General features: G+C 42.3%; 1 protein-coding gene across 12 annotated transcripts in view; it reads left to right on the forward strand.

Annotated features, from left to right (window-relative positions):
• The window catches only part of AFF3 (ALF transcription elongation factor 3), a 632,195-nt gene that overhangs the window by 398,052 nt on the left and 213,428 nt on the right, over positions 1–20,715 (forward strand). For all 12 annotated transcript variants that reach the window (XM_086327945.1, XM_086327946.1, XM_086327947.1 and 9 more), the window contains one exon: positions 12,434–12,514. In XM_086327945.1, coding sequence (XP_086184071.1) covers positions 12,434–12,514 — 81 coding nt within the window. The remainder of the gene's footprint in view (positions 1–12,433; positions 12,515–20,715) is intronic.

The raw sequence follows: 20,715 nt of genomic DNA on the forward strand, positions 1-20,715 counted from the left end.
GCCAACTTGGAGCCTGTTCTGTTCCACCATTCTGCTTCTCTATAACTGAGACACGGGCTTCATCAAAAGCACATTTCCAGATTATCTGTCTATGGAAAGTGGTTCGGAACATATAAAGTGAAAAACATGGCCAAGAACATAACTATGACCCTCCTCTCCTTCTCGCCTCCACCGCCCTCCTCGTCTTTCCCCTTGTTGTTGTTTAGTCGCTCAGCCACTCAGACTCTTCTGTGACCCTGTGGACTGTAGCCTGCCAGCCTCCTCTGTCTATGGAATTTTTCAGGCAAGAATACTGGAGCGGGTTGCTATTTCCTTCTGCAGGGGATCTTCCTGACCCAGGGATCAAACCCACGTCTCTTTCACTGCAGGTGGATTCTTTACCACTGAGCCACTATGAAAGAGAAATTTGATTACTACAGACCACAGTTATTTCAGAGATTAACTATAATGTATATGTCTTTCCCAGGACTAATTTCTTAGTGTCTGCATCTCCACTAAGAGGTATAATGTAGATCAGAAGTAGGGTAACGGTGGCATCATTAATAACACGACCTTTCTCATGAGCTGGTCAGAAACTTGGCTCTCTTCTTGTAAACCTAGATTTAATATGATTTATTCTCAGAAAGGATACAGGAAAATACTAGCCCAAGATTCCAAATGTGGGAAACCCTCTTAATGCTCCTCACATGCTTCAGTCTCTCCTTGAAAGCATCTTTTAAATTTATGATTAACCCTGTGAGTGCTTCTCTTTGGGAGCACAGGGTTTGTAAGGATGCAGGGAGCTAGCAGGTACCTACTTGTGTGTTGCCAGCAGGAATTCAGGGGTGAAACTGTCAGCTAGGTTTAACAAGAACCATGAGGTTCCTGCAGCTGTGCACTGAACATCAAACCATTTCCTTTACATTCTGAGAACCTGATGTAGATTTCACTGCTTGTAACATTTTAACACACTCTCAGGTCCTAGAAGCTATCCCCAAATCAAAGAATGGGAATGACAGTAAGCTTAAAATATATTCATCTTAAATGAACAGATTTCACTTAAAATGAACCTTAGAAGTGTCTGGTTTTTATTGTTCTGGAAGGTCCCAAGTAATACACAGAGAGAATGGGGAATGCACTTAACACAAAGGGACAGGAGAATAAGACAGATCACGTCCATCTTCCTGTTCCAAAATAAAACAAGAAAACAACAAAACTGCATCTAGAACAAGAAATCTTCAGAAAAGTCCAAAATGCAGGGATCTGGCATGAGATAATGTTTTCAAGAATGATAGTTATATACCTGGTAGCTCAGATGGTAAAGAATCTGCCTGCAATGCAGAAGACCCAGGTTCAATCCCTGGATCAGGAAGAGCCCCTGGAGAAGGGAATGGCAACCACTTCAGTATTCTTGCCTGGAGAATTCCATGGTTGGAAGAGCCTGGCAGGCTACAGCCCATGGGGTTGCAAAGAGTTGGACACGACTGAGCAACTAACAGAGAAGGCAGTGGCATCCCACTCCAGTACTCTTGCCTGGAAAATCCCATGGACAGAGGAGCCTGGGAGGCTGCAGTCCATGGGGTCACTAGGAGTCGGACATGACTGAGCGACTTCACCTTCCCTTTTCACTTTCACACATTGGAGAAGGAAATGGCAACCCACCCCAGTGTTCTTGCCTGGAGAATCCCAGGGACGGGGGAGCCTGGTGGGCTGCCATCTATGGGGTCACACAGAGTCAGACACGACTGAAGCGACTTAGCAGAGCAACTAACACTTTCAATTTCCAGCATGAGATAATTTTTTCAAGAGTTACAGTTATATAAACTTCAGTCAAGGCTCTTATCCTTTCCACAAGGAGTCCAGAGTTTTCAAGGACAGCTGAAATCAGAGAGGTGAGGGGTCCGGGCCTCCAGCAAACGGGACTGATTTCCTTACAGTGAATAACACTCTTCTTACAGTGTGAAGGCAATAAGGAAAGGCCATACACCACGTGGGCTTAGCTTTGTGAGAACTGGAAGTCATATGGTCGATTTATAGGAGTGAGTGTGTGGCTCAGGTCTTAAGGCACCCTTGGAATTCCCAGTTGGGAAGGTTTCCTTCTGATGTCAGCGCCCAATGCCTGCCTTCCTGCCGGAAGCCCGTGGGATTATATTGTCCTCTCGTGCACGTGTTCTCCAGTCTGTGAAACGTGAATTAAAAGCTGCTTCTCGAATTGATTCCATTAATCTTTACCTCCATGGTGTACCCTCTGTTGTATCCACCGGTGATTAACTTCATTGAGACAGAGGACAGCGACAAGTTTAGAAGCTCTGGCCTTGCAGTGAATTAGATTAGTCAGTGTTCCAGTCAGAGCGGCTCCCACCCACCCCTGGTTGGGGAGGGGGTGTGAGACCAGATAATACACATACAGCAACTGGGAATCCCCTTCTCAGGCCAGTTTTAGTTTATATTGGACATATGCCTGGGTTTTCAGTTTAAAAGAACAAGATTTCATTATGATTTTGGTAACCCTATTTTTACAGATTTCCATTGGTTATTTGCATATTTTTAATTTTAGCAGCCTGAGTTGTACTAAGAAAAATAGGTTTTTACAGACTCACAGATCTAGAGTACAGACTTGTGGTTGCCAGGGGGAAAGAAGGGTAGAGGAGGGGTGGATTGGGAGTTTGGGATTAGCAGATGCAAACTACTATACATAAATATATAAAAAATATACATATATATAATAGATAAACAACAAGTTCCCACTGTATAGCACAGGAAACTAAATCCAATATCCTGTGATAAACCCTAATGGAAAAGAATATGAAAAAGAATGCATATGTGTGTGTGTGTGTGTGTGTGTGTGTATAACTGAATCACTTTGCTGTACAGCAGAAATTAGCATTGTAAATCAACTATACTTCAATAAAATACATTTTTAAAAACAGAAAAATAGGTGTAAAAAATCTTAATAAGAAAAGTATTTTTATTTTTCAGCAGCTACTGCTTTTCCAAAAGCTTTCCATCAATTGCTATGAACACACTGTACTTCCTATTATTTTTCAAACTGTAGGTCCCTCAACTGTAGTAACAGAATGAAGATTTTTTGGCTTTTTTGTAGATCTGTCGAGTTGTTGTTGTGTCAGTCGTTCAGTCACGTCTGACTGTTTGCAATCCCATGCACTGTAGCCCGCCAGGCTCCTCTCTCCATAGAATTCTTCAGATAGACAGGAATACTGGAGTGGGTAGCCATTCCCTTCTCCAGGGGTTCTTTCCGACCCAGGGATCAAACCCCGGTCTCCTGCATTGTAAGCAGATTCTTTACTGCCTGAGCCACCAGGGAAGCCCAAATTAGTGATTTTGACAGTGACCTCCTTGTTCTAAGCTCAAGCCTGCCCAGGCTTCAAGTCTCACTTGGAGTCTGTGTTTACAGTCCAGGGATGGGTTGTCAACTAGGAAGTTCTTTCTAGTTCTGTCCAGGAAGGAGCACGGTTTCCCCGCTTCATCTAACTCCAGGTCTCGTGCTCTGTCTGCCACATCCAGGCCAGCTGTAATGGCTCCGTTTCACCAGATACGGTGCTCTTGCTGGCTTCCAGCATAAAAAGCATATGCAAGTGTAATCAAAATTACCAGGTTCCATTGTTGGCGGCACTCAACTGATAAGAGTGTAATAACATGAATAATATGTGTGAAAGGACCGCAATGCTGAGTGATGATTCTGATATGGAAACTGAAAATAAAATCATGCTCTGATCTGCAACAGCCCCTGCCACAGATAAAAATCGACTTTGGCATTTTGCATTTGCAGGATTAACCCAGTGTTTTATTTTGTAAAGAGTCAATTGCTGAGCACAAAGCATTCTGGAGTTCACTGTGGCCATTGGCCAGGCCTGTGGAGGTGGACCCTCCATAAGAAGCAAACATGGAGGCATTGCTGAGAGAGAGAAAGAAGTAATTTAATGTAATGTAATTTAATCTCTCTTATCCATGTATGGATGTGAGAGTTGGACCATAAAGAAGACTGAGCACCAAAGAAATGATGCTTTTGAACTATGGTGCTAGAGAAGACTTTTGAGGTCCCCATCCACTGGATCATGGAAAAAGCAAGAGAGTTCCAGAAAAACATCTATTTCTGCTTTATTGACTATGCCAAAGCCTTTGACTGTATGGATCACAATAAAATGTGGAAAATTCTGAAAGAGACGGGAATACCAGACCACCTGACCTACCTCTTGAGAAATCTGTATGCAGGTCAGGAAGCAACAGTTAGAACTGGACATAGAACAACAGACTGGTTCCAAATAGGAAAAGGAGTACATCAAGGCTGTGTATTGTCACCCTGCTTATTTAACTTATATGCAGAGTACATCATGAGAAACGCTGGACTGGAAGAAACACAAGCTGGAATCAAGATTGCCAGGAGAAATATCAATAACCTCAGATATGCAGATGACACCACCCTTATGGCAGAAAGTGAAGAGGAACTAAAAAGCCTCTTGATGAAGGTGAAAGTGGAGAGTGAAAAAGTTGGCTTAAAGCTCAACATTCAGAAAACGAAGATCATGGCATCCGGTCCCACCACTTCATGGGAAATAGACGGGGAAATAGTGGAAACAGTGTCAGACTTTATTTTGGGGGGCTCCAAAATCACTGCAGATGGTGACTGCAGCCATGAAATTAAAAGACGCTTACTCCTTGGAAGGAAAGTTATGACCAACCTAGATAGCATATTCAAAAGCAGAGACATTACTTTGCCAACAAAGGTCCGTCTAGTCAAGGCTATGGTTTTTCCTGTGGTCATGTATGGATTTGAGAGTTGGACTGTGAAGAAGGCTGAGCGCCGAAGAATTGATGCTTTTGAACTGTGGTGTTGGAGAAGACTCTTGAGAGTCCCTTGGACTGCAAGGAATCCAACCAGTCCATTCTGAAGGAGATCAGCCCTGGGATTTCTTTGGAAGGACTGATGCTAAAGCTGAAACTCCAGTACTTTGGCCACCTCATGCGCAGAGTTGACTCATTGGAAAAGACTCTGATGCTGGGAGGGATTCAGGGCAGGAGGAGAAGGGGACAACAGAGGATGAGATGGCTGGATGGTATCACTGACTCAATGGACGTGAGTCTGAGTAAACTCCAGGAGTTGGTGATGGACAGGGAGGCCTGGCATGCTGTGATTCATGGGGTCACAAAGAGTCGGACACGACTGAGCCACCGAACTGAACTGAACTGAACAGCAAGGAGATCCAACTAGTCAATCCTAAAGGAAATCAACCCTTAATATTCACTGGAAGAACTGATGCTGAAGCTGAAACTCCAGTTCTTTGGCCACCTGATGTGAAGAGCCGACTCATTGGAAAAGACCCTGATGCTAGGAAAGATTGAAATCAGGAGGAGAAAGGGTTGACAGAGGATGAGATGGTTTGATGGCATCTTAAACTCAGTAGGCATGAATTTGAGCAAACTCCAGGAGACGGTAAAGGATGGGGAAGCCTGGCATGCTGCAGTCCTTGGGGTCACAAAGAGTCAGACATGACTTAGCAATTGAACAGCAATCCTGGCAGCAGTCATATGTGTTTGGTCGGACAAGTATAATTTATTGTTGTTATTTTACAGGCAAAAAAGAATCTCTGAGAGGTTAAATGGATTCCTATTATTTTACCCATTGTGTTTGCATTGAAGGAGTTACCAGAATGATCCCTTCCCTCCAAGAGGTTATCATCTAGTAGGGAATAAAAGTTGTACAATCTGATAGTGATAACCCATAAAAGGAAAACTCACAGCCCCAAGTAGCCTGTAAACCATAAAGAAGTGACACAAATCATGTGTGAGAGAGAGAGGGCTGGGCAGCCCTTGCCGAGGACAGCACTGGTCAGTGACCTGATTCAAAGAGGTGGGGGTGAGAAAGAGTGAAGAAGTTAAGTGAGGTTGGAATAACATGAAATGAAAATGGAAAGAACTCAGGACAAGAAAGGCTCAGACAGGACAGGAAGGAAGTCCATGAGCCTTAGAGGGGGACAATGTAGGAAGGAAACAGTAACTCAGCAGTGTGCCTCGATAGCATCCTCTGGTGGGGCATCCTGAGTGTGTGGCGCAAGGTCACCGAAGCCGCGTGGCATGGTCAGTTTCAGTTAAAACACCTCTGTGGCTGTGGCCAAGGTAGATAGCACAGGGAAGCAGTAACCAGGGGCAGAGACCAGGGAAAGTAGGTTTTCTATCCGATGCATCTAGTAGGAATAAGATACAGTTTACATTTTTTCTAGTTTCATCTTTTTGCAAGCTCAGTACACTTTGCAGATCTTTCCTAACTGCATGTTTTCAACTCTACGATTATTAGACCTCAGCGTAACATGCAAACTTTTGTTTCTTCTCTCTTTTGATAATAAAGAGCTGTGCTACTTATTGAACGGATGCTTTAAGTCTCCCTGCATTTGTCCTGAGATGGGCTGATACAGGTGATATCAGTGCCAGTGGAAGCTACGTGGCGGTGGGTGGGCAGGGGTGCAAAATGAGTGTATGAGCGTCTTCTCACGTTGATGCTGCAGAGTCCTGGGACCCATGGTCAGTCTTGCTGTCTAATAGGCAGGAACATGGAAACTGGCCTATGTAACCCCTGGCTTCTGAAGATTGGTATGTGGAGGAGAGAGAAAAGGCTGCACAGTTCATGAAAGACAACCTTCTATACTCCTATTATTTAACCTTATCTGTTCATTTATTTAGGACAGAATTCAGTATATTTGCTATATAGAGACTTGGCATTTAAAGTCTGTCTAGGAAATTAGAAAATACTCTGATATATATCCCTAGCATAACTAGACATCTTTCCTTGGGAGATGGGACTGGTGAGGCTGTGTTAACACAGATACGTTGATTCTTTTTTATATATATACTTAAAATTTCTTTTGCTTTTCTGTTTCCAACTTACTTCTTATATAATAGGCTCTAGGTTCATCCACCTCACTAGAACTGATTCAAATTCGTTCTTTTTATGGCTGAGTAATATTCCACTGTGTATATATACCATATCTTCTTTATCCATTCATCTGTTGATGAACATCCAGGTTGCTTCCGCATCCTGACTATTGTAAACAGTGCTGCAGTGAACATTGGGATATTAACACGTATCTATGGAATCGAGAAAAATGGTGTTGATGAACCTATCTGCAAGGAAGGAATGGAGACACAGACAGAGAGAAGGGACGTGTGGACACTGTAGGGGAAGAGAGGACAGGACGAATGGAGAAAGGAGCATCAACATATATACACTCGCGTGTGTTAGATATGAATAAATAGCTGATGAGAAGTCACTGTATCACACATGGAGTCCAGTCTGGCACTCTGTGATGACTCCCCGATCACTCTGGGATAGGGGAGAGGTGGGGAGGAGGGTACAAGAGGGCGGGGATATATGTATAATTATGGCTGATTTGCATTGTTGTACAGCGGAAACAAACCCACATTGTAAACATTAAAAAATAAAACAAAAAAAGTAAAGCAGATGTGTTTCAAGTGTACCACAAAGTGATTCAGTTATATATACACACATATACAATAATTTCTCAGACTCTTTTCCATGCTAGATTATTACATTGAGTATAGCTGCCTGTGCTATACAGCAGTTCTCTACTGTTTATCCATTTTATTTACAGTAGTGAATATCTGCTAATCTCAGACTCCTAATTTATCCCTCCCCCTCACCTTTCCCCTTTGGTAACCACAAGTTTGCTTTCTATGTCTGTGAGACTACTTCTGTTTTGTAAATAAATTCATTTGTATAATTTTTTTTAGATTCTTAATCCCATCAGTTGGCTAAGAAGCACAGGCTCTTAACTGAGGACCTCCCAGCTGCTGGGGAACAGGGTATGATGTCATTTCTGAGTGACAAGAAAATCAGAAAGGAAAGAAGGTAGACAGATGCAAGCCGTAGCAGAAAAGTTTATCAGAAAGTACCTACCTAGAGTGTGGAGTAATTGGCTTCAAGCTTTGTATTTCTCTTCCTGTCTTATCTGTGGCCCAGGAAGTGGGTAAAGAACAGCTGAGTGGGGCTGAGGATGGGAAGAAGAGCAAAGCAGTGATGAGGGGTGGTTGAGGTTAGGAGGTCTGAGCAGGGCAGGGGTGAGGACTGCTGGATGTAATAGCGTGGGGTCCATGGTCTGGCAACGGGACACAGCATCCTTTCCTTGTAGAGAAAATAATCTGAGACAAACTAAGTGAAGGGTTAGCAGTTATGAAAAAATTTACCTCTGCTTACATCTAAATCACTCCCAGAAATAAGGTACCAATGAAACACTTTTTTAAAGTCACATCTTTCTCACTGGCTGTTACTACTATGTCAGAGATCTATTCTGATGAGAAAGCTTAAGGAGTTTTTCTCCAGTATAAAGTACAAATCATACTCAGGAATCATAATAATCTCTTTAAATAACTTTCTGTTTTAGTACTATGTAGTTTCTGTTAATCATTGCTAACTTAATTACAGATTACATTTGCACAATACTTCATTCTTTTATAAAAACACTTTCCCAGATACTCTGTCATCTCAGATTTCTGACATCTAAAACAGAGAGAGATTCTACCTCTCATTTTAGAGAGAATTCTGAAACTCAGCTTGGTACTAATCAGCGTCAGATCTGCTTTTGATTGAATGATTAAACATTAGGGAACCATGCTCATATATGTGTATATACACACATACATATAGAGTTAGGGATTATATATATACACATATTATATGTATAAAATCTCATTTAATCCTCATGATTAAGCCATGAGATAGTTAACATCTCTATTCCCTCTGTTTCAAATATACCACAAGCTGAGATCTGATTGCTTCCAAAGCTGATGGTTTGAAATGACTACAACTGGCTGAAGATGTGACTTACCTAAGCTTACTGAACTAGTAAGTGACAGAAGAGGAAATAAAAACAGTCTGTTTGCACTTAACTTTCACATGAAACCCTAATGGAGAACTTTAATATAATGAATCAGTCTTAGAAAGTCATTGCACATTAATTAAAAACAAGTATATTTAAATGTTTGGGGAAATTCTAATAAACTGTTTTGGACTTCCCTTTTGGCTCAGATGGTAAAGAATCTGCCTGCAATGCAGGAGACCTGGGTTCAATCCCTGGGTTGGAAAGATACCCTGGAGAAGGGAATGGCAGCCCAGTCCAGTATTCTTGCCTGGAGAGTCCCATGGACAGAGGAGCCTAGCAGGCTACAGTCCATGGGGTGGCAAAGAGCTGGATGGACTTACTGTCTTTACTATTCCTTCGTAAATTTAGTGGTACTCATTAGATGGAAAAATCCCATGGAAATATTTAGCTATAATTAATGTTAGCAAGTAATTTTTCATTGACACATAGGTGCTCATTTCAATTCAACAAGGTAATTTTGAGCAAGGTGCTTTATTTAATCTACACAAAGATGAGTAGACAGTATCCCTATTGAAAGAAATGTTCAGTCCTTTAGGGTTCTGTTCTTGAAAGACATTAGGTTTCCTAAGCATGGTTTTTATTCTACATTGGGAGAAGGGTATCAGAAGAGGGGAAATGGTTGAATGCAGACTGAGGTGTTTACTCACAAAACTACAACACGAAAAGGAACGAACAGTTACTATGAAAAAGAGAGAGGGGAAAAGTGCTTTGGAGGAGGATGAGAAGGGCGCTGTCTTATCATATTGGAATAGAAGGGGAGTCAGCAAAGGCCTCAAGACAGAAGTGATGTTTAAGACGAGCCTTCATGAATGGCTAGAAATCCAAAAAGCATGTGGCACCAGGGCATTCACACACGAAGAGAATGCTGTAAGTCAAAGCAGAGACAGCAGTTCATCCTATCTGTAGCGTGCATGGTTTAACAAAAAGGCACAGGGCTGAAAATCGGAATCTTTTTGTAGAAGGTTTGAACACTAGGATGGTGTCTCAGTAAATGCAGTAGAGTGAAAACCAAATACTGGATTTGTACCAAGGGGATAGATGCGCACTTCAGCAGTGGCATTTTTGAACTTGGGCAAAGCAATGAATCTTTTTGAACTTTGACTTCCTCACCTGTAACATGGAGATGCTAATAATTACATGAAGGGTTGAGTGTAAACTTGAATGGAACCAGAACTCTGAAAAGCGTAAAGCACAGCCAGTGGCACCATCAACACCTTTATTACTGTGTGTATGTGTTCAGTCTCTTACTTGTGTTCAACTCTGCAACTCTACAGACTGCAGCCCGCCAGCTTCCTCTGTCCATGGGATTCCCTAGGTCAGAATACTGGAATGGGGTGCCATTTCCTCCTCCAGGGGATCCTCCCAATCCAGGGGTTGAACCTGAGTCACTTGTGTCTCCTGCATTGGCAGGTGGGTTCTTTACCCAAGGTTCCACCTGGGAAGCCCTTATGGCTGTGTACGTGATGCTATATGAAGATTGTGGAGACGGGGGAGCTTTTCCTTTGGGTCTTCACTTTAGGAAAAATAATTCAGCAGAGATGTGTGGGAAGGATTAATAATAAAAGTAGAAAGAGAACCATCAGAAAGCATTAACATCCTTCAGGTTAAAAATAATGAAGGTGTGATTAGAATGGTAGTTCAGGTAAGTGGGAAGGTAGAGATGCTGCAAGGATATGTTGCAAGAATACTAATTAAGAAATGCACTGAGCTGACTCTGTCCTTGGACACAAATTCAGCAGTGTTGCTTTGCAGCCTCTTTAAAAGAGATAAAATGGTTTGATACATGATAGAACAGGTGGTGCTTGGGGAGCAGAGGAGAGACGGTAATAAGGGGACACTGGGTCTTCCTTTGCTTTTCATTCAGGAGACCTTGGTAACAGCAGGATAGAGAAGGGACACCTTAAGTGCATGAGGTTGGTCCCCCTCCATGGCACATGTGTCACGGTGGGTGAGAGGTGACATAGACTCAGTAAGCCCTTCCAGGGTGGACTTCCAGAAAATGTGTTCACCTAAGCAGAGAGTTTCTTGCTTTTCTCAAAATCAGTTCAGTTCAGTCTCTCAGTTGTATCTGACTCTGCGACTCCATGGACTGCAGCACACCAGGCTTCTCTGTTCATCACCAACTCCTGGAGCTTACTCATACTCATATCTATCGAGTCAGTGATGCCATCCAACCATCTCATCCTCTGTCATCCCCTTCTCCTCCCACCTTCAATCTTTCCCAGCATCAGGGTCTTTTTCAATGAGTCAGTTCTTCCCATCAGGTGTCCACAGCATCGGAGTTTCCACTTCAGCATCAGTCCTTCCAGTGAATATTCAGGACCGATTTCCCTTAGGATGTACTGGTTGGATCTCCTTGCAGTCCAAGGGACTCTCAAGAGTGTTCTCCAACACCACAGCTCAAAAGCATCAATTCTTCGGCACTCAGCTTTCTTTATGGTCCAACTCTCACATCCGTACATGGCTACTGGAAAAACCATAGCTTTCACTAGATGGACCTTTGTTGGCAAAGTAATATCTCTGCTTTTTAATATGCTGTCTAGGTTGGTCATAGCTTTTCTTCCAATGAGCAAGTGTCTTTTAATTTCATGGCTGCAGTCAACGTCTGAAGTGATTTTGGAGCCCAAACAAAGTCTCTCAGTATTTCCATTGTTTCCCCATCTATTTGCCATGGAGTGATGGGACTGGCTGCCATGATCTTAGTTTTCTGAATGTTGAGTTTATTTCTCAAAATAAATCACCTCTTGCCTCAGTGCTTGTCACTTAAGTGGAAGGAATCAAGAAATAGGGTTCAGAACTGATTTGTAAATTCCAAGTCAGTTTCTTGGTAATCAGAAATGGATTCAATTTAATTCTACAATCATTTAGTGAATGCGAATATTTTCCAGGAGATGGAACTGGAGAAAAATACCAGATATAAATGAAACAAACATTGTCCCCTGCCACCTTGCACTCTCTCTCTCTCACAGTTTAGTGAGAGTGTATGTCAAAAAGCAGATGAAGTATTATTACATGTTGAGCTAAAGTTGTGTTCTTTATTTGTTTTTTCACTTCTCCATGAATGACATTTCTATGAAGACCAAAATGATGTTTGGGACTTACTGGAAACTTACACTGCTCCTAATAAAATAAATAGCCCCTCTGAATAATGATCCCTGTGTTTTGTGCATTCCTTCAGAAACACCCTGTGAACTTCGTTGGAAGCAGCCCCCTTTGTATGGTATTTTCCATGGAACTTTTACCACTGGGTCTTCCCTTTACTTAGGAGCTTAAATGAAATGAAAATAGGATAAACTAGTAGATCTTTCTAAGGTAGAAACATTGATGGAGATAGCCATGGAACCAGGAATTGGTAGATGAGGAAAAGAAGTCATAAAAGTGGGTTTCAGATCTTTTTTTAAAAAGTTCCTTTCATTTATTATTTATCTCTGTTCATTCCTTATCTCTTCCACGCCTTACTAAGACCGGCTTGTGAAACTGTTTTATGTGCTACTTCAAATGCTCTCTGTTTGACAGCATTGTTTTTTTCTCCCTCCCTTTAGGAGATGACCTGGCCTCCACCACTTGCTGCTATTCAACCACCTGGCAAAGTGGAACCAAGCAAATTTCCATTTCCAAATAAGGTGAGATCCTGCATCACTCAGGATGAGCATACTTTCCTCACACAGGATTTCCAGTGGACAAGGGTTTTCCCTTATTGTCTCTCCCTGTGTAAATATTCCTGGCAGGGGCACATGGATCTGATTTTCAACAATTTGCAAGTGTAGGTCTGTTCATCCAAGGGATAATGTCAAGCTTACAGTCCTATTATACTTACCTCCACTTTCCTACTTCCTATAAAACATGATGAATATTGTAATTATTATTTTATCTAGAAACATTTGTGAAGTTGAAATGCATCTTATAATCATATTATGCATTCAGTGTGATTGTATGCCTTGTTTTTCTTTCTGAAAAGCTGTTATTAAATGAATGATGTATCTTAAAATCAGTGTCTTAGAATTAAGGACATGAAGTATATAATTTCTTAGTTATCTTTTATAAAGCTGAAAATATTTTCTAGGACTTAATAAAAAAGATTTTCTGAGAACTAACAGACACAAAATATCTGTCACAAAATCTATTTCAATCATACATGAGTGTAGTAAATTTTGTTTTTTTAATCATACAACCAACACATAATTATATACTCATTATAAAGATGTAATTATACAAATAGAAGAAGCAAAATACGAAGTTTATCACACTCTTATCCAGATTTTATTTCCCTACCGAGATTACCATCAAGAGTTTGGTGTACACCATTTCAGTTCTTTTTCTCGTGCGTTATATACGCATTTGTGCATATGCGGTTTTTTTTTAAAGTCCTAAATGGTATAGTACTAAAAGTACTTTTTCTAAGAATTGATTTTTTTCCAGATACACACAATGCACAAATGTCATCGCTAAATGTTAAATCACAACTTTCTAAAGTAAATTATCGAAATAATTATTCATTACAATTATCACAATGGTAAACTCTGTCCTAAAAGTTGATTTTTGTTTCTCTTAATAAGGTATATTTAGAAGTCTTTCCAAGTGAATACATAGAGATTTTTTTTATTTTTCTTGACAGTAGCAGTAAGTGGGCAGTATTTCAAGCAAACATTTTTATAACTATTTTTTAGCATTATGCCTTCACAGTGACTTGTCAGTTTCCTAATTCATCAAGGTTTGTTGCGTCTCCAATCTTCTGCTTGTTAAGATGTGCTGATCGTGTTGCTGGGGTGTATTTTCTGTCGGGTCTCCGGTCCAGGCTGGACCCAGAGTCTCTGACTGTCACTCTTTATACTTACCTTTGGTCCTTCATCTTCCCTCCTCTCTCCTGGTTCTCTCTCCTGGCACTCTTGTCTTGGTCTCTTATTTTAAATACCCTGTATGCTCAGCTGGCTAACATCTAAATCTGTGTCTCTATCCCCTTCTCCGTCCCCCAAGCTCCATACTTGTGTTTCTGTTTTCTTATTCAACATCCCCACTTGGGGATCTAACAAACATCTCAAGCCTGACGTATCAAAAACGGACCCTTTAATCTTCCCACTAACCTTCTATCCTGTGTTTTGCAATAAGCGGTTTCCTCATTTTTGAAGTTGGCACAGGCCAAAGTCTTGGAGCCATCTCTATTTCTTTTCTAAAGTACCTATAAAAGCTATGGTTTTCCCAGTAGTCATGTACAGATGTGGGAGTTGGACCATAAAGAAGGCTGAGTGCTAAAGAATTGATGCTTTCAAATTGTGGTGTTGGAAAAGACTTGAGAGTCCCTTGGACTGCAAGGAGATCAAACCAGTTAATCCTAAAGGAAATCAACCCTGAATATTCATTGGAAGGACTGATGCTGAAACTGAAACTGCAGTACTTTGGCCACCTGATGCAAAGAACTGACTCATTGGAAAAGACCCTGATGCTGGGAAAGATTGAAGGCGGGAGGAGAAGGGGACGACAGAGGGTGAGATGGTTGGATGGCATCACCGAATCGATGGACATGAGTTTGAGCAAACTCAGGGAGATAGTGAAGGACAGACGAGCCTGGCGTACTGCAGTCCGTGGGGTCACAGAGAGTACAACACGACTTAGCGACGGAACAACAACAGCAATAATGAAGTACACATACCAGGTGGCTTAAAATAGAAAAAGGGTATTTTTCTCACAGTTCTGGAGGCTAGAAGTCTGAAATCAAAGTGTCAGCAGGTTCCTGCTCCCGCTGAAGGCTTGAGGGAGGAATCCTTCCTTACCTCTTCCAGCTTCCGGTGACTGCTGACGGCAGGTCACATCCCTTGGCTTGTAGGTACATCACTCTGGTGTCTGCCTCTACACTTATGGGGCCATCTCCCCAAGTCTCCCTCCTCTTCCAAGGATGGCAGTCACTAGATTTAGGGCCCACCCTCAGCAACCATCTGAAGTTGAGTTTACCTGCAGAGACTCTATATCCACATAAGGTCAAATTCACAGGTTGTGAGCAGACACGAGCTTCTAGGGGACACTCTTCAACACCATCCTTGATTCTTTTCTCTCCCTCATGACATGCATCCAACCCATCATTAAATCCTATCTACCCTACCTTCAACATATGTCTAGAATCTATATGTTTCTCAGATGGTGATTGCAGCCATGATATTAAAAGATGTTCACTCCTTGGAGGGAAAGTTATGACCAACCTAGATAGCATATTCAAAAGCAGAGACATTACTTTGCCAACAAAGGTCCGTCTAGTCAAGGCTATGGTTTTTCCAGTAGTCATGTATCGCTGTGAGAGTTGGACTGTGAAGAAAGCTGAGTGCCAAAGAATTGATGCTTTTGAAGTGTGGTGTTGGAGAAGACTCTTGAGAGTCCCTTGGACTGCAAGGAGATCCAACCAGTCCATTCAGAAGGAGATCAGTCCTGGGTGTTCTTTGGAAGGACTGATGCTAAAGCTGAAACTCCAGTACTTTGGCCACCTCATGCGAAGAGTTGACTCATTGGAAAAGACTCTGATGCTGAGAGGGATTGGAGGCAGGAGGAGAAGGGGACGACAGAGGATGAGATGGCTGGATGGCATCACCGACTCAATGGACGTGAGTCTGAGTGAACTCCGGGAGTTGGTGATGGACAGGGAGGCCTGGCGTGCTGCGATTCATGGGGTCTCAAAGAGCCGGACATGACTGAGCGACTGAACTGAACTGAACTGAAATGTTTCTCCCCACCATTGCATCATAGAGGGCACAGAACTTGAAGTTTAAATAGGAAAAAAATCCTGTCTTCTCTAGGATTACTATAGAATTTGTGGGGAGCTATTTCAGCTCTAGATCTTTCGGTTTTTCTCAAGAAAGAATAGGTGACTTTACAAAGTGTGGGAACATTGGACTTGCCTGGTGGTCCAGTGGTTAAGAATCCACCTGCCAACACAGGGAACACACATCCCAGGTCGGGAAAGATGCCACATGCTGCAGAGCGGCTAAGCCCGTGGGCCAAAGCTCCCTTGCCCATGTGCTACAACTGCAGGAGCCCGCACGCCCTAGAGTCCATGCTCCGCAGCAAGAGAAGCCACGGCAGTAAGCCTGCTCACCGCAACTGGAGAGGAGCCCCTATTGCTGCAACTAGAGAAAGGCCACGCGCAGCGATAGAGACCCAGCTCAGCCCCCAAAATTAAATAAATAAGTAACGTGTAGGAACGTTGCATGATTTTAATAATGCCTTTCTTTCAAACATTTCACAATAAGTGTTGGTGATTTATCTTGTTCCAATGAAATAAGACTGCATTAGTGTCATTTCTACTATAACAAATCACCATAAACTTAGTGACTTAAGACAACGCAAATTTATTATCTTACAACACTGGGAGTCAGAGTCTGAAATCAGTGTCACAGAGCTGAAATCCAGGTGTTGGCAGAGCTTTGTTTCTTCCGAATGTTTTAAGGGAGAATTTGCTGTCTTGTCTTTCACGGCTCCAAGAGGCTGCCCCTGTTACTTAGCTCATGGCTCTCGTCATTCTGACTTCTAACCTCCTTGTCACATCTTCCCTGACTCTCCTGCCACCTCCCTTCCCTTTGTGAAGATGCTGGGCCCTCCTGGATAGTAGGATGATCTCCCGTCTCAAAATAGTTAATCACTTCTGCAAAGTCCCTTTTGCCATGAGAAGTAGCATATTCACAGGGCCTGGGAATTAAGATGCAAACGTCTTTGGAGGAGCCCTTGTCCTGCTTACTGCAAAGACCTCACTAATTCTCTTTTAACCTGTATCTCCACTAATTAGTATTCTGACAGCTGGAGGCTTGCAGTTCATTAATTAGATTATTAATGTTTGGGATTATCACGATCGCTAGTGTGTAGGAGCTAGAATTGTTTATGGAACTTGCAGGGCAAAATCTCCAAAATGACTAATAAATAATGAAATTAAGTCCTTATTGAGATTAAAGGAGCAATTTGACCTCAAAGGAAAGTCGATTTAAATGTGCTTTCTGAGTTACCAGTAGCACTAAATTAATTAGCTACATACTTCCGAGAATTTCCCCAATTTGTCTGGATATTGAAGGACATAACATATAATAAAGTCAATTGATACTGAACTTGGATGTTTTTTCTATTCTCTGAAGATTTAACTTCGAGTCACAATTCCCTAGACAAACACTACCAGACGTGTCTGCCTTATTCTTCAAATCTCAAAAGTAATTGAATTTGGTAAAGAATGCATGCCATTAGCAGGTATTTCAAAGCTTTGTCCTTTTCCCTTGATTTCCAGAGCAGTCTCATAAGTTTTGAAACACAAATAGGGAACTAAAATTGTAGAACTTGTTTCATCCCCAGAAGGCATCTGTGCAAATCTAATGGCATTTCGCAAACATTTCACGTGGCAATGAATGCCGAAACTGATGGGATCAGATCTGGTTTGAAACTGTTTTTGCTGATCAGTTTCTAAAGCATTAGGCAGAAGAGTTCTAGCATGATTAGAGAAATGAGAGCCCTATTGCCTTTCTCTCTATACAGTACAAGGAGAATGAAAGCCAGCAAGCGTGAAGGAAAGCACTTTGAAGCTGAAAAGTTTATGATCTATGTCTCTCTTTGGGTTCCTGGCATGCTTTAGAAATGACCACAAAATGTTTGGGCTAAAATTTCACTTTTACTTCATTGCCTCAAAGTAAACATTTAAATTGATTTTAATTTGCATTATTTTAGTGGCTCTGAGCTTCATAGGAAAGAAAGTGATTGGTGGGGAAGAAGGAAAGCCAAACCACAGCAAGTGTTCTTTTTCCTATAGTAACTAGCTTTATGTGGGGGTCTGAAAAGCAAAGAAGCTCTGTTTCCATTTCTTGTCTTTTATAATTCCTATGATGGGTTGACAGACAAGCGAGAGGACGTATGAGTACAGCAGGCTTCAGATGGTTCCAAAGAGCCAATTTTTAAAAAATTGGAGTATAATCGCTTCTCAATGTTGTGTTGGTTTCTGCTGTTATTCCCACTACTGAGCATGTACTCTGAGAAAACCATAATTCAAAATGAACCCCGCTGTTCATTGCAGCACTATTGACAACAGCCAGAACACAGAAACAACCTTAATGGCTAACAAAAGATGGACGGATAAAGAAGCTGTGGTACATATATACAATGGAATACATATTTAGCCATAAAAGAATGAAATTGAATCATTTGTAGAGATGTGGATGGGCTTAGAGACCATCATACAGAGTAAGTCAGAAAAGAAAAAAAAAAAATGAGTATAATATGAAACCTAGAAAAATGGTACAGAGACACCTATTTTCAGGGCAGGAATAGAGACAAAAACCACTTTCCAGTAGTGGCTTCACCGGGTAAGGACTCCCTCCCATCAGCAACAGCTTAAGAGTCACTGTATTTTATTGGTCTAAGGTGCATATTTTTTTCACATTTTAAGATCCTAGTTTCAGGATCTGTTTTACATTGATGGCGTTTTACAATTAATTGGCAGCAATTGTCTTCAATAGTAATGCATGAGGTAATGCAGCCTTGGTAATGCCAACAGTTTGGCATCTGGTCCCATCACTTCATGGGAAATAGATGGGGAAACAGTGAAAACAGTGTCAGACTTTATTTTGGGGGCTCCAAAATCACTGCAGATGGTGACTGCAGCCAGGAAATTAAAAGACGCTTACTCCTTGGAAGGAAAGTTATGACCAACCTAGATAGCATATTCAAAAGCAGAGACATTACTTTGCCAACAAAAGTCCATCTAGTCAAGGCTATGGTTTTTCCTGTGGTCATGTATGGACGTGAGAGTTGGACTGTGAAGAAAGCTGAGCACCGAAGAATTGATGCTTTTGAAGTGTGGTGTTGGAGAAGACTCTTGAGAGTCCCTTGGACTGCAAGGAGATCCAACCAGTCCATTCTAAAGGAGATCAGTCCTGGGTGTTCATTGGAAGGACTGATGCTGAGGCTGAAACTCCAATACTTTGGCCACCTCATGCGAAGAATTGACTCATTGGAAAAGACCCTGATGCTGAGAGGGATTGGGGGCAGGAGGAAAAGGGGATGACAGAGAATGAGATGGCTGGATGGCATCACCGACTCGATGGACGTGAGTTTGAGTGAACTCCGGGAGTTGGTGATGGACAGGGAGGCCTGGCGTGCTGCGATTCATGGGGTCGCAAAGTCAGCCACGACTGAAGAACTGAACTGAACTACCTTTGATGAAATATAGTATTTATTATAAGGCTTCCTCGGATGGTTTTCTTAGCCACTAGTATGCTCAGTTATTTCTGTCTTCAGCAAAATGGTTTGTACAAACTTTACTTCCCAACTCATTACCGCCTTTAAAGAAGTTCTGGGATTTCTGTGTGCCCAACAATAGTTTAGGTGTTGGGAATTCGGGATTTAAAGTTAGAAAAGCCTAAGTTTCCAGCTGTAGATATTCTAAGTCACCAGAGGTGGTTCTCCCGTCTGTGCACGTGGCCGTCAGGGTGAGACATGCGTCATGAATGTCGGAAACTAAGAGCACTAGAGTAACCTCAGAAATGGCCTGCTGTAGGAACACAGGCAACTTTTCCTTACACTTTCCTATTGTCCTGAGTTTTCTTTAATGTCACTTTCATTGCTGTTCCGTCGCTCAGTCGTGTCCAACTCTTTGTGACCCCAATACTGCAGCACACCAGGTCCTTCACCATCTCCTGGAAGTTGCTCAAACTCATGTCCATTGAGTTGGTGATGCCATCCCATCATCTCATCCTCTGTCACCCCCTTCTCCTCCTCTCAGTCTTTTACAATGAATCAGCTCTTTGCATCAGGTGGACAAAGTATTGGAGCTTCAGCTTCAGTCCTTCCAATGAATATGCAGGGTTGATTCCCTTTAGGAAACTGCTGTTGTTTAAATAGCAAGTGCTATTTAATAAGATGGAGCCATCCTTGGGTCAAGACAATAGTAACCTTCTTTTATTATATATTTATTATCTAATTGAATACCTTAAATATGTACAGTTTATGTTATATCATTTATACCTTGATAAAGGTTTATTTTTAAAACAGGAGTCATAGTCAAAAAGACAATGCTTATAATGGAAGTTTGACACTGTGCAGTGACAACATAAAGCAAATAAGTCCTTCTGAGATGCAGGAGTATTTCAAAGAACCGATACCCTTGAGCTTCTCTGTTCTGAGCCTTGAGGGGAGAATGAAGTTTCCAGGCAGAAAAGCAAAGATGGCGGGACACGCACCCAAGGATGAGGACAGGCTCTAAAGGCTCAGAGCGCTCCCGCACAGCAGTCACGACATGCCTCTCCGCCCTGGGTTGTCAGAACTTGTGTACACATCATTTCCTCTGCTGACTCCCTGGGCTCCCAGGCGGGGAAGGCAGGGGCTTTGTACACTCACTTCTGTAACCCCTGAGGACCCGACGGGGAGCCTTGCAGGTCTGGTGGAATGCTCCCAGAGGAGGCTGAAATGACAGTGCTCAGACGGGGCCAGCTACTCTCCAGGCAGCTACCCAGGGATGGTGTTCACGTACAGAGAAAAAGCCTTTGCGACAGAAGCTATAGCTATAAGAGCGTCTGAGCGTCTGACTTGGGCAGCAGGAGACACGAAAATGGAAAGGACTTCAGTGTCTGGAGCTTGTTTTCCTCTGAGCCCAGCCAGGCTCTGGCTCAGTGAGGGATAAGGGATCTGCATAGTCTGTGCCCTCCTTCCCTGCCTCCGCCCGCCAGTCTTGCAGCCGGCTGGACAGGGCAGTACTGCTTCAAAAGGCAGCAACCATGGGCCCTGTCGTTGGCAGCAGAGAACTAATGAGAATGCATCCAGGGCCCTGCGACCTAAACTTGGGAGGAGCGTCATTACACCTTCCACCAGCAGA

Source organism: Bos grunniens, chromosome 11 (assembly GCF_055505025.1).
Source record: "Bos grunniens cultivar Pamir isolate PY7600 chromosome 11, Bosgru_T2T1.0, whole genome shotgun sequence".
NCBI classification, from domain to species: domain Eukaryota; kingdom Metazoa; phylum Chordata; class Mammalia; order Artiodactyla; family Bovidae; genus Bos; species Bos grunniens.